Raw genomic sequence first — 21,405 nt, 5'->3', positions numbered from 1 at the left:
TTTATATTATTTTTCACTTTCCTAAGTTATGACGCTATAATGAATAGTGTAATTTTGATTAAATAAATAAACAATATACTTGTATTAAAATGAAACTAAAAGTAAGAGATAAAAAAAAAAGTGCATACACCATCTTTCCTAAGATTATCTCTATGCATTTTGAATGATCATAATTCTATTTTAATACCTTTCAAGCGTGACATGACCATTTCATCCTCAATAACATAAAATGTTGTATTCATTCAATAATTTTAACGTCTATATTCCTTCGATGCCATCCCTTGCTCCTCCATTTTCTTGTCCTCTCTGTTATTAGATAATACTTTAATATTGTTTTTCATTGAAAAATAAATAAAAGAGAAAAACTTATTACGTCAAAATTTGTTGTCATATTGAAGCTCTTTTACATATTGAAATTTAATTAATTGTGTAACATAGATTCAATATTCCTTAACATGGGTCATTAAGAAATTAGGCATAGATTCAATATTCCTTAAGATTGGTGATCAATAAATAAGTTAGGGGATGCAAATAGAACCATACAAAGGAGAGTCGGGAACAAATATGTGTCAATCAAACATCACTAGGTGGTCCATTTTCGCACATGATGAATAATGTTGCACATCCATCACCAGTTAAGTCATTTCCTTTTCAATTGGCTGTAATAATTTTACATCGTCAAGAACGGAGTCCGGAATCTAAATAAGACGCAAAAAGATAAAAGTGACCAAAATAAACCATTATTCTAGTAAGTAACTAAAATAGGCTTAATTGAAGAAAAAACTCCATTTTATGAAATATTTCAAACGTTTTCCATTAGTCTCATAACATGTATATTTTAATATATAACGAAACTATTTTTTACACCTTGTAAAACAGAACTATTTTTTACACTTTGCTGAACTAAGAACCATGCCTTTCACTCATGTTTCTGGAAATTAAAACAGAAAAAAAAATGAAGTAGGAAAGATATGAAACAATCATCACATGTCTCACTCTTAAACAGAGGGTGAGACGGGCCCTGCTCTGATACCATGTTAAATTGGGTTTTAGGCCTAACTCACACCCCAAAAGCTAGCTCAAAGGGAGGAGGATTGCTCAAGCCTTATAAGGAAATCCACCCATCTCATTAACCACCGATGTGGGACTTTTGTCATTCTTTAACAATATCTTCCTACAGATACTATACTTTATCCATGAAAAACTTAAAATGGAAAAAGGCATTACTTCATCTTGAATCTCCAGAAAGACATCCTAGCTCATCATCTACACCATCGTCCTTCTGATAATTGACTTCACTGAACCAGCAAAAGAAACTGCACATACAAGCCCCAAGGGAGAAATCAACTGAGCAAGAATGACCATACAATATCAGCTAGTGATGTTTATTCAAGTGCTATATATAGTGCAGACCAGGGAACTCGATGCCACTGAGCATTTGATCCTTCCACTTATCATCTTATAACTAACTGCTAATTAATGAGAATCATCATGCACTTGATGGGCTAACTCAGAGAGTGCAAACTATTGCCAAAAGAGTATCTACAGAGCTGAATTAACTAATAATCATCACCATCAATCATAAAAACTCGCCCCCCCGTCAGTGGCGGACCCAGGATTTTTGCTCAGGGGGTTCGAAGTATAAAGAAGAAGTTCAGGTGGTAATGCAAGTGCGCGGTGAGCGTAGTAGCCCCTCGGCATGCTCTTTGTACAAGAACCATAGATAGTTCATTGGTTCATAAAAGTAAAGACTATGCTAATCAAAGATATCGAGAACAAAGTTGCATTGATAAGAATTTTAGTGGATCGACTGTATTACATAAGTTAATTCCTAAAACACATGAAAATTAAATGATGAAAAAGGGAGCGAGACGGGGAAGAAAAATATTTACCTTATCATGCTAAATTTAACTCACTTTATCATACCGTATTAAACAATTCTTTTTACTTTTATCATGCTCCATCGAGCATTCTTAAAATTTCTTGTGTTTTTTATACTTTTATTTTGTAATGTTTTACTTTATATCTCACTTTTTAAAAAATTTAAATTAATATCCATTCAATCAAATATTACTATGAAAATCGTCAAGATTCTCTAAAAGTGTGTAAGAATAGAGTTACTAATATTATAATGCATATTATTAATATAAATAAATATCATCGTCAATTTTTTTAGTTCATATAGTTCAATTTACTAGGTTAGTCATAATTTGTAAAAAAATAAATAAATAACGAATAAATCAAATAAGTTTAGTTTTCATCCCACTAAAATAGAATTGAAAATATAAAAGAAAATTTCATGAATTCTATTAAATTAATATTTTTAAAAGGACGTTGACGATATTTAAGTTTCTTCATTCAATTACATCTAATTTACATTTTTTTAAAAATAAACTATATTTCTATCTCAATTTCAAGTTAAATATAATTCATCATTTTTTTTAAAAAGTTATTCAAACATATATGAAAAAAAACTAAATGAATAATAGATATAAAAAGAATAAAATATAAAAATAAAAAGAATGTGTCTAATAAATTTAAATAAAAATAAATTAAAAAGAAGAAATGGAATAAAAGGAAAAAATAATGAAAAAGAAGAAGAAGGTCTAAGCCCAAAAGTTCCATTTTTCAAAGCTAATATTAAAAAAGGGAAAAAATGTTGCCATTGGGACTTGAACCCATGACATAGGGGCACTGCATGAACCACTTATCCATTGAGCCAAGTCTGTCCTTTGTTCTTAGGGGGTTCATTTTAATATATATACACATAAAATCAGAATTTGACGTTATATATACAGTGTAATTTTTTGACGAGGGGGTGAACCCCCTGGGCTCTACCTAGGTCCGCCCCTGCCCCCCGTCCTCATCAAGGTATTTAACATTTGATGCAAACACGTTGAACTGGGCTGTCTACAATGACAGTATAAGATTAAGTTGGGCTCTGCATTACTAAGTGAATATCAGCAACTTCCTATTGGTAGTGATTGCTAACATAGTTTACTGTCAGAGACTATGCAAATTAAGGTTTCAACAAATACATCAAAAGAAGTGACCGCGAGCAAGTTGACCTCAGGTAACACAATAACCCTATATATTAGGGCAAATTACAGAAATTACATACTTTTAAGGCAAAATTACAATTTATCTCTTAAAAGTTTATAATTACAGAAATCCCTCATTTTCGCGCATCAGATTAGTGTATCAACGCTTATATTATTGTATCTCGCGCATCAGATTAATGTATCAACACTTATATTATTGTATCTCGCGCATGTATCAGCATTTATATAGCTCTGATACATTAATCTGATGCGCGTATTTCTAATTTTTATCTAGGATATAATGCACTTTCGAATGGTGAAAACAAAAAAGCCACCATTTTACATTATTTGTGTTTATATATGTTAACAACTTTAAACCCAAGGCTAAAATCAATATATGCGTTTTGTCTTCTTCTTTTTTAAGAATTTTTTTTCTACTGGGGTGATTTATGTTTCGTAAAGCTAGACGTTGTTCTATCAATATTTCACTTTAAAAACAATAATCATATATTTTTATCATATAAAATCAATGCATCAAAAAGAAGAAAAAAAACTCGATTGTTTATATTTGATATTGACAAATGTTGAGATCGTTCATGGTAGAATCACTAGGTTAAGCAAATAACATTCAACTCACTTATTAAAAAAAAAAATCTTGAACACCCTTGATGAAATTGCTGGCTCCGCCACTGCTCCGTTGATGCACCAACCAATTGCATAAGTTGAATATCGACATTAATTACCTGTGAAATATGGTTTTAAAGTGAAACCTTTAAAAAAAAATATCAATTTTTTCTAATTAGTATTTTTTACGAAATTCATTATTTTTATCCAATTTTTGATTTAATTTTATAATTGATTGTCCAACCTAATATGTAGATGAGAAAGGCCACTAGAATGATTTTGTTATTTTATTAGTGTGATGACTACCTGAAAGGATAAATATGCAGGAGATATTCCATTTTTTTCATCGTCCGCGAAGAATCGTGTGACGCTGGCTTAACTTTGATGAGATTAACTATTATCCACTAACAGTGAACAAGAAAATGACACCATCAGTTCATTAAAGGATTTTTTCATCGCTTTCTTCGCCCTCATTATTTTTACCCTTCTTTTTCCTAAACACCATTAAAGCAATTTGAGACATTCATCAACGGTAACTTTTTACTCATTTTTATTATTTTTTTAGAATCTAGACTAGTTAATTTCGTACAAAATTATTTATAACTTATTAAGTTTTATGCGGTTGACACTAGCTAAGAATGATGCACTACACCAAAAAGTATGTTTAGTGACAATTAATTAACGATAATAGCAATATATTGATATTAAACTAAATAGTTATGACTTATGGGCATTTCAATAGCATTCTATCTTTTTGGAGAGGTTAGGCATCATATCCTATTGCTCATGTATTTTGTTATGTCCTTCTAATTTATTTGATATACAAGGTCGGGGTTATGCCTAACCCCCACCCTAGAGGTGGCTTTTGATTATTTTTTTAAAAAAAAATTAATGACAATAGTTTAGTTGTCGCTAAACATGTTTTTTTTAGAGGCAATTACCACTCTTTGTAAATGTCTCTAAAGTTTATAGTGATACTTGATCCAATTATAATTAACTAATGTCGGTAAAGATTATTACAATATTGATTGCCGCTAAAACTGTGTTTTGATAATGGAACATAAATAGTTGTAATTAAAATATGGTTGTAGACAAAAGATCTTTATTTACTATTATACTATTACTTAATGCATTTTATATGCATTAATTACAGGCATTAATATTGGAATAATTTCAGCATGCAGTTCCAAAAGAGGAGTAAAAGTACATCCTGTAGATAGTATTTTGGAAGTAGCATCTAGACAACGTTGAGCATGAAACTCTCAATACCTCTCATACGATTCTTGATGGGTGAGGTTAGAGTAGTAGTGTTGCATTGGGCTTGACAGTTTACAGGAGCGCAATAATCTGATGTGGTCCCACACCAACCAGCGTTACTACAACACTGTCCAGTACCAGTAGGACATGATTTACCATTAGCTTGCCATCCGCATCGTCCCTCTGGGTATGGACCTGGACATTGTTTCTGACAATATCCAGGAGAACAATACTCGTTTGTGGTTCCACACCAACCCCATATACTACAACACTCTCCTGTTTTAATACATTTCCCGCCACCCTTTTTAATTCCACATTGTGGGTATGGAAGTGCGGGTGGAGGTGGGGGTGGGGATGGAGGTGGAGGAGGAGGTGAGGGTGAAGGTGGAGGTGGAGGTGAGGGTGGGGGTGGGGATGGAGGTGGAGGAGGAGGTGAGGGTGGGGGTGGGGGTGGGGATGGAGGTGGAGGAGGGGGTGACGGTGACGGTGGGGGTGGGGATGGAGGTGGAGGTGGAGGTGAGGGTGGGGGTGGGGATGGAGGTGGAGGAGGAGGTGAGGGTGGGGGTGGGGATGGAGGTGGAGGAGGGGGTGACGGTGACGGTGGGGGTGGGGATGGAGGTGGAGGTGGAGGTGAGGGTGGGGGTGGGGATGGAGGTGGAGGAGGAGGTGAGGGTGGAGGTGGAGGTAGTTTACATTGGCTTTGACAGTTGTTAGGAGCACAATAATCTGATGTGGTCCCACACCAACCAGCGTTACTACAACACTGTCCAGTACCAGTAGGACATGATTTACCATTAGCTTGCCATCCGCATCGTCCCTCTGGGTATGGACCTGGACATTGTTTCTGACAATATCCAGGAGAACAATACTCGTTTGTGGTTCCACACCAACCCCATATACTACAACACTCTCCTGTTTTAATACATTTCCCACCACCCTTTTTCAATCCACATTGGGGGTATGGAAGTGGGGCTGATGCATTATTAATACCTTGAAATACTTCAAGGCCAATGGTTTCATTGATTGGGAGACGAAAGGGAAGAGATAGCTCATTGGCTGAGACCACCTCAAGGAGGAACAAAGTCAGTAGAGCTAAAACGCTAATTGCCGTCTCTTTCATTTTGTTATAAATATTTGATGAATGATCAAGTATTTATAGCAAAAATATCAGGGAACAATCACTATATTTGATAGCGATTTATAATAGCAGCATAGCATATGTCAATTTAAAGTTTGGCTGGACTCATTACCGTATTTGTAATTCACATCAATGCTTAATACTTAGTACTTATGTTTCTTTCAATAGAAAGGACAATAATAAATTGCTCTTATGATTTATTCATTTTTTGCTAAAAGCACATTATAACGCATAGAAGCAAACATCAAAGAGTAATACGAGTTTTCCTCAGCTTACCTTGGAACTATGTTAATTAAAAAGTTTGTTAGGCTCAAAATACTATTCCCTCCGTTTATTTTTTACTTTATCGTCATACTAAAATTAAATGTCCATTTTTATTTGATTAATTTAGAAAATAAAGAGAATTCATCAATTAGTTCTTAATTTACCTTTATTATCAACTATAGTCATGTTCCAACCTAATTCTTAAAATATTAATTTTTTTATATTCAAAAGATGATTTTGATATAAAAATAATATAATAAAGGTATCACCAAATTTTTACCTTAATAAACAAAAAAGAGGAAATTATGCTGGTATGTTGTATTGATAAACTAATAAACTTGCAATTTTATGTTCATTATAACATAATATAACATTTTAGTACCTATAAACTGTCGTTAGATTTTTAACAGAGATAGCATTTATTTGCTTCGGTTGTTAAAGAGGAGTCATAGTATAACTTCATGAATGAACTCACACCAGAAAGTAATCTTTATTCTTTTTAATCTATACATACTTTTTGGCCATTAATTAAAAATATATGGGATAATTCTATTTTAATTAACAAAAGGAGATTAAGAAAAAACAATTACTTTCCACTTTTATATTAGTTAAAGAGATTTTAAAAGAAAATTTTAATAAGAAAAAGATTCTTCATAAAAAATATTTATTAAAAAATTAATGTGTTTCGAAAGGAAAAAAAACAATATTTTTATTAGGAAAAGGGACATCTTTTACCCCAAAAATAATAAGGGAAATTTTTGGACCAAATTATTAACGACAAATTTATTTTTGGATCAAAGTTTTGACATTAGAAACATTCCAGTACCAAACTATTAATAGAGGATATTTTTTTTTAATCTCGCAAAATTTAAGGATATTTTGATTCTTTTTAATATAAAACGACACTAAATAAAACAAAAATAAGAAGAAAAATAACACTAAAACTTCTCCTATTCGGGATCCCTATTTTCTCGGAGAAAGAAAATGTATATTCTATCAAACTTAGAGAGAATCTCTATACTACACAGAAAAATCGTAATAAAGATGTATGGCCTAGCATGAAATGTTACCTATGAATTTAATAAGGAAAAACAAGAGAAAAAAAGTATAATATCAAGTTACACTTCTTTTTACTTTTGTTCGATTATGGCTCATCATAAATAAAAAAATAAAAAATAAAAAAGTAGTAACTTTGAGAAAAAGGCTTAAATACATTCTTTGGTTAATGAGTGAAGAAATTGGTTGCCGTTGTCATTAAAAAAAATTGATCGTTGTTGTTTCACATATAATAACTTCAGTCATAAGACAAATATTGGATTGCTATTGCGTTTTCTGGACAGAAATATTGATATGATTTGGGATATCTTCAAAACAAATTATTAATGAAGGAAATTTTTCTCAATTCACATAGTTTAAAGAATATTTTAATCCTTTTCATTAATATATATAACAAGCCAATAAATGAAACAAAAAAAATGAAAAAATGAAGCAAAATTAATAAAATATATATGGCCTAGCATGAAATGTGAACGTACCCCCAAGAGTTCATTAAGGAAAAACAAGATAAACATAAGAAAAATAACAAAAAATAGTAACTTTGAGAAAACAAAAACAGAGATTTCTTTTAATTAACGAGTGTAGAAATTGACCGTAGTTATTTTCACATATAATAATTTTAGCCATAAGACAATATTGTATTACTATTACATTGATTGTACCCTTGATTTCTTGCATTTTCGGATCAAAGTATTAACTTTAGGGACTTTTTGAACCGAATTATTAATGAAAGATATTTTATTCAATTTCACATTGTCTCAAAACAGTTTAACCTTTTTCCGTTAATAGAAATAGAATACGACAATTAGTGAAAAAAATGAGGGAACTAACGCAAAATTAATAAAAATTTATAGCCTAACGTGTATGTAATGTGAACCATCATGTGTTACCCTAAGAATTTGTTAACCAAAACAAAAGAAATAAGTTGTAATATCCTGTTACCCTTCTTTTTTTATTTCTATTGGATTATGAATCATCATAGAAAAAAACAAATAAAAAAATAGTACATTTGAGAAAAAACACTTTTTTTGGTTGATTAACGAGTATGGAATTAATCGTCGTTATTTTTACATGTTATAATGTCAGCTATAAGACAATTATTATATCACTATTACATTAATTGTACCCCTAATTTCTTACTTTCGTAGAATGTAATATTGCATGACATGTTATATTTCTATATGTAGTTTTAAAAAGGGAAGTGAAGATACCAAATAAGTATTTTTTTTTATAATAAATCATCTTTTACAATAATATATTGAAATTATGTAGAACATTATTTTATTTTTATTATTAAATTTATTACTATTATTATTATTATTATTATTTTATTTTATTTTATTTATTATACTACTCCGTGCCAATAAGCCCACACCTCATGGTCAACATGCTTCCCGACTATGAGGGCAATTATGGTAGTTCTGAAAAAACCATGCTTTTTAGTGTTGTACATCATTAAAGGAAAACTTGGACTATTGATGAATTGACTGTAAACCCATGTGTCTTTCATTATTGCCAATGTATCCACTGCTTTAGGATTCATTTTGTCCTTCATTTTTAAATTTATTTCATCGTTAATATATGTACTCTTTAGTAAATATGTCTTACTTTGAGTGTGTTTTAAATGTATGAAAAGGGGGCTTAATGAATCGTGGTCTAATTATATTAGTGTTTTTTTACTATTGGACGAAATATATTTTGATGAAACATGTGAAAGCTTATAGTGGTAGTATTTTGTATTCCTTCAATACTCTTTCCTTGCTACTTAAACATTTCATCCCAAAAAGTATAAATAATTATATTTTTAAGTCTTTGAATATCAAAATATATTTGTAAGGTCATAGATATTGTTTGAAAAGAACGCTAAAAATATTATATAAATTTAAATGATTACGAATAATTATGTAATTTTTTTGTTAACACTCCTAATTTTATTTGTGTCATATAAATTAAAACAAATAAATTAATATACATATATATTAGGTCCGGACGGTTGTATCTAGTATAGTAGAGAGAAGTAACAATGATTTAGAGTAACCATCTTTCATCTATCAACAATATTAATTGTAAAGTTTTTTTTGCTATAAATCTAGGGTCGTATAAAAAAGGGATAAGGTAGAGTACCATTGAATTTTAGCAACATACTTGATAATATTGACCAATATAAATAAATTATTCTACATTTGTATTAATTATTCTCTAATAAATTTATATAGGTTCATGCTAAAAAATTAACTTTTATAAGTGCAGATAAACAAGTCAAAAATAAAACAATTTCAAGATTAGTAACATTAGTATAAGAACATCTTCTTAATTAATTAGACGGTATTATGATTGAAGATGTACATTATCATCAGAATTTATGGAAAGTAAAGAGTGTTATCAAATTAAAATGCTAGTAGAATATAATAATTTAGAATGAACCTTTTTGCAATTTAAAAACAAATTAAAGTAGTTCTTTATTCATTTATTTATAAACATTACTTGATGCATTTTATATGCATTATGATTACACACACAGCATTAATAATAATATTGGATGACTTGAGCAAGATAACAGTCCCAAGAGATGGAGGAGTAAAAGTAGTGAGTAGAAAATATTTTCTCAAAATTAAATTTTAATGTTTGGTTGATGAATGAAAATATTATTCAAAAAATATATTTTATTTTTGGCTTGAGACTAACAAATACTCTTTAGAAAAATAGTTTTTGAAACGAAAATTAACCCCGATAATTGATCTAGGAACTGACCCCGACATCCAAACTAGGACAAGACCCTGATGACCGTTCCAAAATCCGACCCTGAGATTCAACCAAACATGAAAAAATAAATTAGAAATTCACTTATTTTCCAAGAAAACATTTTCATGAAAAACATTTTTCTTGGTACCAAACGCACCCTAAAGGTTAAGCCAAACTTCATTAAGAGAAATCATATTGAGTAACTTTATACAATGAATTTCAATAAATAAAATCACAAAAATTGAAATCAAAATACACCTTATTGGGAATGCAAATAGAACCATAAGAGGAGAGACGAGGACAAATATGTGTCAATCAAACATCACTAGGTGGTCCGTTTTAGCACATGATGAATAATGTTGCACATCCATCACCAGTTAAGTCATTTCATTTTCAATTGGTTGTAATTAATTTTACATTGTCAAGAACCAATCAATTTTTTTAACATTATTTTATTATTATTCTTACTATTATTATTATTTAATACACTATGAATATAATAAAGAGAATATAGATATAATCAGCCAATATTGGTCCACACTTAAATCTAGGACGATGAAGGATGAACGTTAATGAAAGCAACTTGTCAATGAGCAATATTGCATGATAGCTTTTTATCGTTTTTCTAAATCTATGTTATTGACCTACTTATTTTTTAAAAAAATCATTTTCAAAATAAAAGAAGTAATCAATTATATAAGTAAATAATCTTGAATATGAAAAATAATTATCAGAACAAAAATGGAAGAGTCGTGTGATCAGTTATGAATAAAAAAGAGTGAGAACATAAAATATATATTTATTTTTTCTAATTTGGAACATCACGGCTCCATTTATTTTTCAGTATTAGCTATGTAGTAGAGTACCTTTTTTTAATCAATTACCCGAATAGAGTGTGTTGTATTAGCAAAAAAAGGAATAGAGGGGGGCTAGTAGAGGGGGTAGATCTGATCTCAATACAATAGTGATAAGTTACCTAAAATCAATAGGTATTCTGTTTAAATGCTTATGTTTGTACAAATATATGAGCAACTTATATTTAATAGATAAGAGTAATACGTTTTCGTATTTTAGTGAGTGTTTTTTCACGACGATTAAATCAATTTATGCTTCGTAATTGTTTGCTTGAAATTTTCGATGAAGAGTTTTTAGAAAGAAAAGAAAAGGATAATGCTAAATGGCCAGAATATTTGGCAAAACTATTTTTAACACAACTTTAATAATGATTGGAAATGAGGATCTAATTATTGTACAATCATTATTTAGTGAGCCCTAAAATTAGATCCCTACAATATATTAGTGGCATGTGCCCAAAACCCTAAGGAAACAAATACTTCCTCCGTCCCTAGTTACTTGTCCATTTTTTCTTTTATAGTTGTCCCTAATTACTTGTCCATTTTGACAAATCAAGAAAGGACAATTTTTTTTTACCTATTATACCCTCAATTAAATGTCTAATTACTTTTTAAAATGCAGAACTTTTCATCCACTTCATAATTAATAGAGGTAAAATGGTAAACTCACTATGTTATTAATTGATTTCTTAATAGGTGTGTCAATTCAAAAGTGAACAAGTAATTAGGGACAGAGGCAGTACCTTTCATAATATTATTTATCACAACTATCTTCCTATTTCAATTTGTGTTTTAGTTAACTGGATATGAAATTTATGATCTTAAATATGTTATGTTATTTTATATAACTATAAAAAAAAAATTGTGATTCCAAATATGTACATCATTTGAGTAGATATTAAAATTTGTTATAAAAGAACATAAATATTGAAGTTAAATTATTTTAAAATTTTAGAACTTTTTTGTTGTTAAAATAAGGTCACATAAATTAAAAGCAAATGGCATATTGTATACATTATTGGGGGACCGGTCAGAGGCATGCATGAGGGGTCACGTGAATCCGCACTCTTCTTCCAAAATTATATATAGTAGTGTTATATTTTTAATTTTTTTTGTTAAATATAGATATGTGAACCCACACTCGAAGTATCATTTAATGCGACGATGATTGGGTGCACCTCTTCATGAGGTTATAAATTTAAATTTTATAATTATTTTTTTTCTCAAATTGGGTAACACCTTTCTAAAGTGGTTATTGGTAGCACTTTTGGCGTTTTAATTAATTAAGGATTTCAATTTTGGACCTATAAATTTAAAAGTTTAACTGTTTTCAACGATAAGAACCTAAATGTCAAAACGATTAGATCCACCTTTTCACAATAGTGCACTCATCATCCCAAAATTCAGGATACGCTTTTAGGACAGGCATAGAACTTTAAAATGATATCGAGTAAAGGTTAAACCAAACTTCATTAAGAGAAATTATATCGAGTAGCTTTATACTATGAATTTCGATAAATAAAATCACAAAAATTAAAATCAAAATACACATTATTGGGGATGCAAATAGAACCATATAAGTAGAGACGAGGACAAATACAAGTGTCAAACAAACATCACCATATGGTCCATTTTAGCACATGATGAATACTGTAGCACCTCCACAATAGTTAAGTCATTTCCTTTTCAATTGGTTGTAATTGATTTTACATTGTCAAGAACCCATCAATTTTATTAACATTACTATTATTATTATTATTATTAATAATAATATTTTATTTTTTTTATTTAATACACCATGAATATAATAAAGAGAATATATATAATTACCTTAAGAATTTATTAAGCTAATTAAATAAGAGAAAAGCTTAATATCTCCTTTTACTTTTGTTAAATTAAGACTGATCAGGAAATATATAAATAAAAAGAAACAGTAGTCCAAAGAGTGGGGTAATTTTCACATAAAATAATATCACCTATAAGACAAATGTGCTGTCGGTATTACAATGAATCAATGATTGTACCTTTGATTCCTTATGTTATATTTTTTCCCGTTCTATTATTTTATGTGTCATTCTTTGACTTGCTATGGTGTTTAAAAAAAACTAACATATTTTTGAAATTTGTAATCTAAAATAATTCTTAAATATTTGCATGGTTGTTAATCATCTAATTAGGGGTAAAGGAGAAATTTTTAAATTAAATTATTTCTAATTATAATAAATTGACATTTCTTTTTGACGGACTAAAAAAAGGAAAAGATGTCACGTGAAATAGGCCAGAAGTATAATGTAATGTTGCATGACTTATTATTATAATTATACACGTATGTTTGATTATTTTTTAAAAAAAAGGTAAAAACTTTATTTTTGCATAGAGCGAAGATTTTATTCAGGTTGAGTTCATATTTGAGTGATAACTGCTGAGGGTCAATAATTTTATCAGAAACAACTTTAGAACATTAAGTATTAAAAGCCAAATTTCATCAAGAGATTTTAGATTTTTGAAAAATCATATGAAATAAATTAATTCTATGAATTTTGATAAATAAAATCACACAAATTTGAAATCAAAATATACATTATTGGGGATGCAAATAGAATCATAAAAGAAGAGATGAGGACAAATCCAATTATTGTGTCAATCAGGCATCATCATATGGTCTTTTTTAGCACATGATGAATAATATTGTATATCTATCACTAGTTAAGTCGTTTCCTTTTAAATTAGTTGTAATTAATTTTACATTGTCAAGAATGATAGTTTTTTTTTTTTATCGTTTTTCTAATCTATGTTATTGACCAACTTATTAAAAAAAAAATCATTTTCAAAGTAAAAGAAGTAATCATCAATTATATAAGTTAATAATGTTAAATAGGAAAACTAATTATATTTGCAGAACAAAAGATCTAAGAGTATCATCAGTTAAGAATACAAGAGAGTGAGAACAAACAAAAAATATATATTCACTACGTGTAAATAAATGTTTGGTTACATAAAAATTAAAATCATTAGGTATTTTATGTAAATGCTTATGTTTGTACAAATAATGAACAACCAATTATATATTTAATAAACAGAAAAGGGTCTAAAATACCCCTCAACTATGTGAATTGGTACAAAATTACCTTGCTTCTACCTTTCGGGCCTAAAATGCCCAACCTTTTGGCTCTATTTTGCCCTCATCTTTAACGGACTAAATCATAACCTCAATTAATAAATACATTAATAATGTGTCACTATCCAATACAATTAATTATTATAATAATTAAAAGGCCAAATACCCACCCACTCCATAAAAATCCCGAAACCTTATAACTAACTAAAACTACGCTGAATTAGAGCATCTACTTCAGTATTTTAGTGTTACGTTCCAGGGATTGAATGGGAGATTATTATTGCAACAGTTAGATGTCTCTTCTCTTACTGTTGCTATTTGAAAGATGACATGTTTTTGTGTCATTTTTTTTTTACTGCTTTGGGTTTGTTCAGGAATTTCCTCTGGCAGATGTGTAATATACTTATTATTTATTATGATATTCTTGATTGAGTGTATGTTTTAGGTAGATAATAAGGTTTTGGGGATGATGAATTAATTGGAACATTGGGTTAAAAGATTTGATGACTTTTTTGACTTTTTAATTATTTTAATTAATTGTTAGGGTTGCCAATAGGATAGTGACACGTCATTAATGAATTTATTAATTGAGCTTATGATTTAGTGATGACAAAATAGAGTCAAAAGGTTCATGCTGGGGTTTTGGGAACCAATTCGTATAGTTGAGGAGTATTTTAGGTCCTTTTTTGTTTAATAAATAAGAGTTACTTGCATATTTTCGTATTTTAGTAAATGATTTTTCATTGCAATCAAATGCGTCGTAAGTGTTTGCTTGTAAATTTCGATGAAGAGCTTGTAGAAAGAATAGAAAATTCTGTTTTTTTTTTTTTTTGCAAAACTTTAATATTAATGAAAAATGAGGATCTAATCAATTATTTTCTTTATCCAACAATAGTTGTCTTGTTTCTGGTAATTTAAACAGAAAAAAAAAAAAAAAGATAAAGTAGGAAAGATATGAAACAATCATCACATGTCTCACTCTTAAACAGAATCAATAAGATAAAAAGTGATTTGCCAGGTAAAATCGCTACACTCCATTGTTCTCTCCCTTGCCAACAACAGTATCATATGAAAAACATGTAGAGTTACGTTAACAATTGCATGACCTCACACCTAAAATAAATTATATTCTTTTCCCAACATTTTAAAGTCTCTTTACCTATTCAACAAAACTTTTGAAGACGATAACTCATAAAGAGATTGAATAAGAGTTCACTCACTGTTTCCCTGCATTAAGAAAATCAAGTTATACCAATGGAAGTCAACACACACTCACAAGCCACTTATTACTTATCGTTCATGCTAATCATCGGCTATTAAATATTTATACAAATAGAACTCTCAATTTAATTTATGATACATGCGACAATTTTGAAAAAAAATCCACAAATCAAAGAAAATCCCTATAACTGTGGTAAATAATTCAGAAATTTGTACTCTAATTAGCAAATTGTATCTCTCTTTATTAATCAACTATTTTTTATAGTCATAATAAAAGTAATACATTTTCAATAGTTGATTCGAAAAGTTCATTATTATAAATCATCGTATACAAATGAAGACGCCTAAAATAATACACTAAACATTATTAACATAAGAGTTAAGGATCAAAATTTCACAAACCAAGGAAAATTTAGTTATTTGTATAATTGATACAAAATCAATATACAATTTGAATTTTTTTATTTAGGGGTTAATATTTTTCTTGGTGTAATTTATATTTCAGCATTTGCATATATATATATATATATATATATATATATATATATATATATTTCTATTATATAGAAGAGTGAAGTGGTAGGACGACCAAGGGTAAAAATGTAATTTTATTCTAACAAAAATCTATTAAGAAAGATAGTAAATAATACTAGAAACATCTTTTTATATATTAAGTGAATTATGATCAAGGATAAAAATGTAATTTCACGCTAACAAAAATCTACCAAGAATGATATCAAGAAAATTAAATAGTTCTAGAAACATTTTTTGTTATTGTTATTACCATTAACTTATTTTGTTATTACTTCACTTTCTTTTCTTTTGTGAGTTATCAAAAATGCCTACTTTAATATAAAAATTCATTATGAACTAATTATTTTCACCTTTATTTTGGCTCGAATTAATATACTTGAAAAGAAATAAGTGTGATAAAAATTAATAATATGTAGGACGACCAAGAATCTATTAAGAAAGATAGTAAATAATTCTAGAACATCTTTTTATATATTAAGTGAATTATGATCAAGGGTAAAAATGTAATTTCACGCTAACAAAAATCTACCAAGAATGATATCAAGAAAATTAAATAGTTCTAAATATTACACATTTCAGTATAAATTTCTTATTAGGAAGACTAATAACACAATTTTTTCAACATTAAGAACTTCATTTTTCATCTATTCCCTAATGGCCCTACTTTTGTAAAACAATTATAAGACAAAAGTAAAATTCATTATTTCTTAGTGAACACATCACTTCTGGAACTTGTTCATATAACAAATTTTCAACAAAATTCAATTGATCCACATTTTTCAAACATTCTAATGAATATGATAATTAATGAACCAGTTAATATGTTAAATCCAATATCAATCACAATTGCAATTCTCAAAAGGCGTAATTCATAAGGAATGCAATCAGTGAGCAAGCTCCTCAAGAACAAAAATTTCAAAAAATTCGGAGCATGTGATGTCCTTTTCTTTGGTTCTCTTTAGACTTTTCAATTTCATGGTGTTGCTTTTCTTTCTGGATTGTAAAGATACTTTTTAAAGTATTTAATTTACTTGATTTCTCTTTTTATGTATAATCCCAAAATTTCACATAACATATATGTCATTACATAATTTATTGAGAAACATATATTATTTATTAAGTACTATTATTTTATCATCAGTTAAAATCATTTTTAGCAAGTTATATAAATTATTATTTTAACTACCTTATGTTAAATTATTGCAATCTATATTATATTAACTTTTGTTAATATTTTTAACATCTCATTATTTGAGGTAAAACATTCATTCATCGGGTATATAAATTACTTTAGAAAAAAAAAAATTCGTTACTATACTAGATTGTTCTCCTAATTTTAATGAATATAAAGACAAGATATAAAGTCATAACTTTTTTTTATCCTTTATCACTTTGTAAATAATGAGATGATTCATTCTAATTTTCATCAAGTAGGTCGTTGTTTGTTAAACACCGTGTATTCAAAATTAATCTATAGGTGAATAGTAGAATTTATTGCTTCATATATTTTATGAAATTGTTAATATATTGAGAATAATTTTAATCTATTCTCTTGAATAATTTTCAAATAAAATAGAAAAAGAATACCATTAAATTAATTATTTAATTCGAATATATATGTTTGACATGATGTTATAATGAGCACTAGAGCATCTGATATTTTATTATTATTTTTATCATGTTTATTTGAAAATGTCATAATAATTTTTCTTTTTGAAAACTAATTCAATTTCTATTATAAATATATATAATATTGTAATATTGGGCCCGTAAATGGGCCTTTCATTATATTGGGTCCGTATCACAGGCTTAAAATTATCTAATATATATATATATATATATATGCAAATGCTGAAATTATATATACAAATAAGAGCTAAATGTATATTTGCTGATAATATACAAATATGAACTATAACTTTCATATGGGGTTAAAAAATACTTAAGTATACAAATCAAATGTATACAAAAACTAAACATATGGGTTAAAAAAATACATAGATATACAAATCAAATATATATAAAAGCATTCACATATAGAATATATACAAAAGCATTCAAAAAATGTTACAACTAGGAGCTATAATGTATTCTTCCTGATAACATACAATTCTGGACTACAAAAATCACACGTGGGTTACAAAACTACATATAATTTATATAAATCAAATGTATCAACATTACATATACAAAAAAAATTAAAATAATAAATGCTAGGAAAAAAATCACAAAAAATATACAAATTAATTTATACAAATACCTCAATTTCTTCACCATCATATCTGTCATGCCTATGATTTAATTCAGTAGAGTTGGAAATTTTCTCGTGTCCTCTCTTTCATCGGTGACACCAATCACCACTACTAACTTCATCTATCCAAATCCTCTTTTCATTTTTCTCCAGGCACCACTACTAGCTCAATCTACCCAAATCCTTATTTCATTTTTTCCTCATCTTTTTCTCTGTTAGCATCCTTTGAATTCGATTTTTGCATGATTTATTATATCCTGATGGGTTTATTGCGAAACTTAGATTTATTTTTTGCAAGAACTTCTGATTTTTTAATGAAACTTGCAATTTCTCCGAAATCTTGAGTTAGACTCAGGGGAAATGATTGCGGAATATCATATTTTATTGTATGCAAATGTATACCTCAGTAATCCTCTTTGATGAAGATTATTCCTTCCAAGCCACCTTTCTTTAACTATAACCGTTATTTATAATTAAATTAAACATTAGTTATTATGCATAACTAACTATTATATGCTAGCTTAGTTATGTAATTTACTAATTTTCTCATTAATGGATTGTCATTAGATTCAATAATAATCATTGTCAAGCCCATCCATAACCTGTAGATGTCTCTATGGATGGGCTTGGAGATCAATAACTAACATCGTATGTTAAACGTAGATGTTAATGGGCCATTTTGGGTTGTATTCTTCAGGACATATCCTTGTGAAGAAAAAAATGTCTTTTTTTACATTGAACTCGAGAATTTTCTATATGTACAAAATTAGATTTATACTTACTAAATGTAACAGATTTTTTTATTTGTCAGACATAGTAAGAGTTTTTTTCTCAATACATACACGAAATCATACTTTAAGAATCTCGCTCGAGACGTAAAATTCGGTTCACATTTTGTGTATTAAAACGATTTAAAATCAGAATGAAATGTGAATATCTTGTTCAAGACAATTTCATGTATGACCATTATATAAATCGATATAAAATATCTATATCTGCTCAAGGTTTAGAATTCCGTTCGCAATCTTTATGTATGATAATTGTACAAATTCGATATGAAATATGAATATTTGCTCATATTGATTTCTGAAAATTTAATCCAATTACAACATAATTGTATGAAACTTTCATATATTATTCCTACAAATTGGTAATTTTGCATTTCAAACTAATTAATACAAGAGGAATTTTCATAAATAATTACTATAAAAAACTTAATTAGGAGAAATTTAAAATTTGATTGTGCTTGAATGAATTAAGGAGAATAATCAATAAAAAGATGGTTAAAGTAGATGATGGCCAGCACAAATTAGCACCCTCTTTTAATTTGATGCTATTAATAATCGTATTTTTTTTTTATCGTTGCTTCATCTTTTGGTACGTTTAATTGTAGTGCCTTATGCATAGGAAATAAAATAAAATAATATGAGTTTTGGTTGATTAAATAGATGTATATGTCCTTTTTTCAATAGATTCTCTGGCAGTGCCTGAACTACTCGCGGAAAAAAAGAGCAACCTCCTTATAGTTTTCAAGTAGTACTAATAATGTTCATGACTTATCAACATGGGTTATGGTGCACTGTTGCGTCCTTAATTAGAGGTTTCGAATTCGAGAGATGATGTAGCTTCGAAAAGAACATGCAGCTTATTTTGCAATCACACAACATCCAAATTCCAACGTAGCAATGGATATTTTTGTAACTTCATGACAACTTGCTTAAATGCATAAATAATAGATGTAGATGTTGTATCATTTGGGAAGTACGCAACATTTTATGAGTGGATATTTTGTTCCTAAATTTATGTAAACAATATGAAGCGTATGTGATGCATGTTGCTTATATAGGAAAGACGATTTTATACCACGAACCTACTAATTTAATATTTTTAATTTATACAAAAGTCCTTTATTTATTATAGTACATTAATTAATGCATTATAATAACATTTAGCTAGACAACACCGTCAAGCAAGAAGGTTTCAGTACCACTCATAGTGGACGAAGTTATAGTGTTGCACTGACTTTGACACCACTGTTTGGCACAATAATATTCTGTGGTTCCACACCAACCAGATGAACTACAACACAATCCAGTAGGACATTTTCTACCTCCAGCTTGCATTCCGCATCGTCCGATTGCGTATGGAGGTGGAGGTGGGGGTGGAGGTGGAGGTGGACATTGGCTTTGACACCGCGGTTTGCCACAATGGTCTTTTGTAGTTCCGCAATAACCCCATATGCTACAACACGATCCAGAAGGACATTTTTTGTAGCAACCTTGACGTCCGCACTCGTAGTCATCTACGCGCACCATAATTTATTTAGATCGATGTGGTCTCATATATGCTCAAATATATCACCAAAAAATTAGATAAATATGTTTAATTCGATGATGAACAATTTTTAGAAAGAAGCAATAAGAGAGAAGCAAGGAAATCTTGTAGCGATCCCCCATCTAAAAGAGGAACATATATACAAATAACGAATCTTTCCTAATAAACGCCTAATTGGTTTAATCTAACCATCCAACTAGAATTATATATGTGCTACTACAAGAACTGACAAGGAAATAAGTTGTTTGAGCTTTATTGATAGTCATAAATATTTCAATTAACTCATGTGTGTTATTTAATAGGTTATCTAATTAAAATCGAAAAAAAAATCAACAAAAGGAGAAAATGTGATATTGATCATAGAGAAGTGTTGTTTTGTCAAAATAAGAATCAGGTCAAACGTAGTTCCAAAGTAAATGTAAACCCCGAAAACTAGTAGGCTAAACTAGACCTAAACGCGAGGGTTAGCGTCAAGGGAGAAGGGCAAGAGCCAAGGAAAAGGGGAAAGGGCCAAGGCATGGGAGCCAAGGCTGCTCGAAATTTGGCCAAGGCACTACCTGCCATGACCACGAGAGTCTTCACAACCCATGGTGACCACCATGCCCCGTGGTGCCACCCGTGGTAGTGAGGCAGTAGCCTCTCTAAAGGTGCCCCAAAAAGGCTCCCTCTCACGAGCCAATTCACAGCTCGTGGTGAAGATCACGGCCTATGTGAAGGATCGTGGGGTGATGAGTCCGTGATTTAAACTCTTTTAGGGCTTTGTTTATATAGAAGTAGTGTCCTCAAATGCTCATTTTGTGCCAATAACTGATGTAAAACCCTTGATTTTAAGGTATATGAATTAAGAAACAAAGAAAGGACACTCGGCATATCACTGAGTGGCTAATCAGACCAGCTAAAATTCTAGTGTGCCAAGCCCTGAGGGAAGAAAAACAGACGGCGAGGAAAGAAGCAGTCGGCGGATCGCCGAG

At 29.4% G+C, this 21,405-nt stretch overlaps 1 protein-coding gene across 1 annotated transcript; it reads right to left on the bottom strand.

The window, feature by feature from the left end:
• Window positions 1–4,750: 4,750 nt before the first annotated feature.
• Window positions 4,751–6,042, bottom strand: LOC125832232 (chitin-binding lectin 1). The gene is made up of 2 exons (XM_049511382.1): window positions 5,517–6,042; window positions 4,751–5,357 (listed from the first exon to the last, which is right to left on the bottom strand). The coding sequence occupies exons 1-2, from the start codon at window positions 6,040–6,042 to the stop codon at window positions 4,903–4,905; spliced, it is 981 nt and encodes a 326-aa protein (XP_049367339.1). The 3' UTR covers window positions 4,751–4,902.
• Between the last annotated feature and the right edge of the window lie 15,363 nt (window positions 6,043–21,405).

This window comes from Solanum verrucosum, unplaced genomic scaffold, assembly GCF_900185275.1.
Source record: "Solanum verrucosum unplaced genomic scaffold, falcon-dt-bn FXZP01000009.1, whole genome shotgun sequence".
NCBI classification, from domain to species: domain Eukaryota; kingdom Viridiplantae; phylum Streptophyta; class Magnoliopsida; order Solanales; family Solanaceae; genus Solanum; species Solanum verrucosum.
The sequence above is the reverse complement of the archived record's forward strand: the minus strand, read 5'-3'. Positions and strand labels throughout refer to the sequence as shown.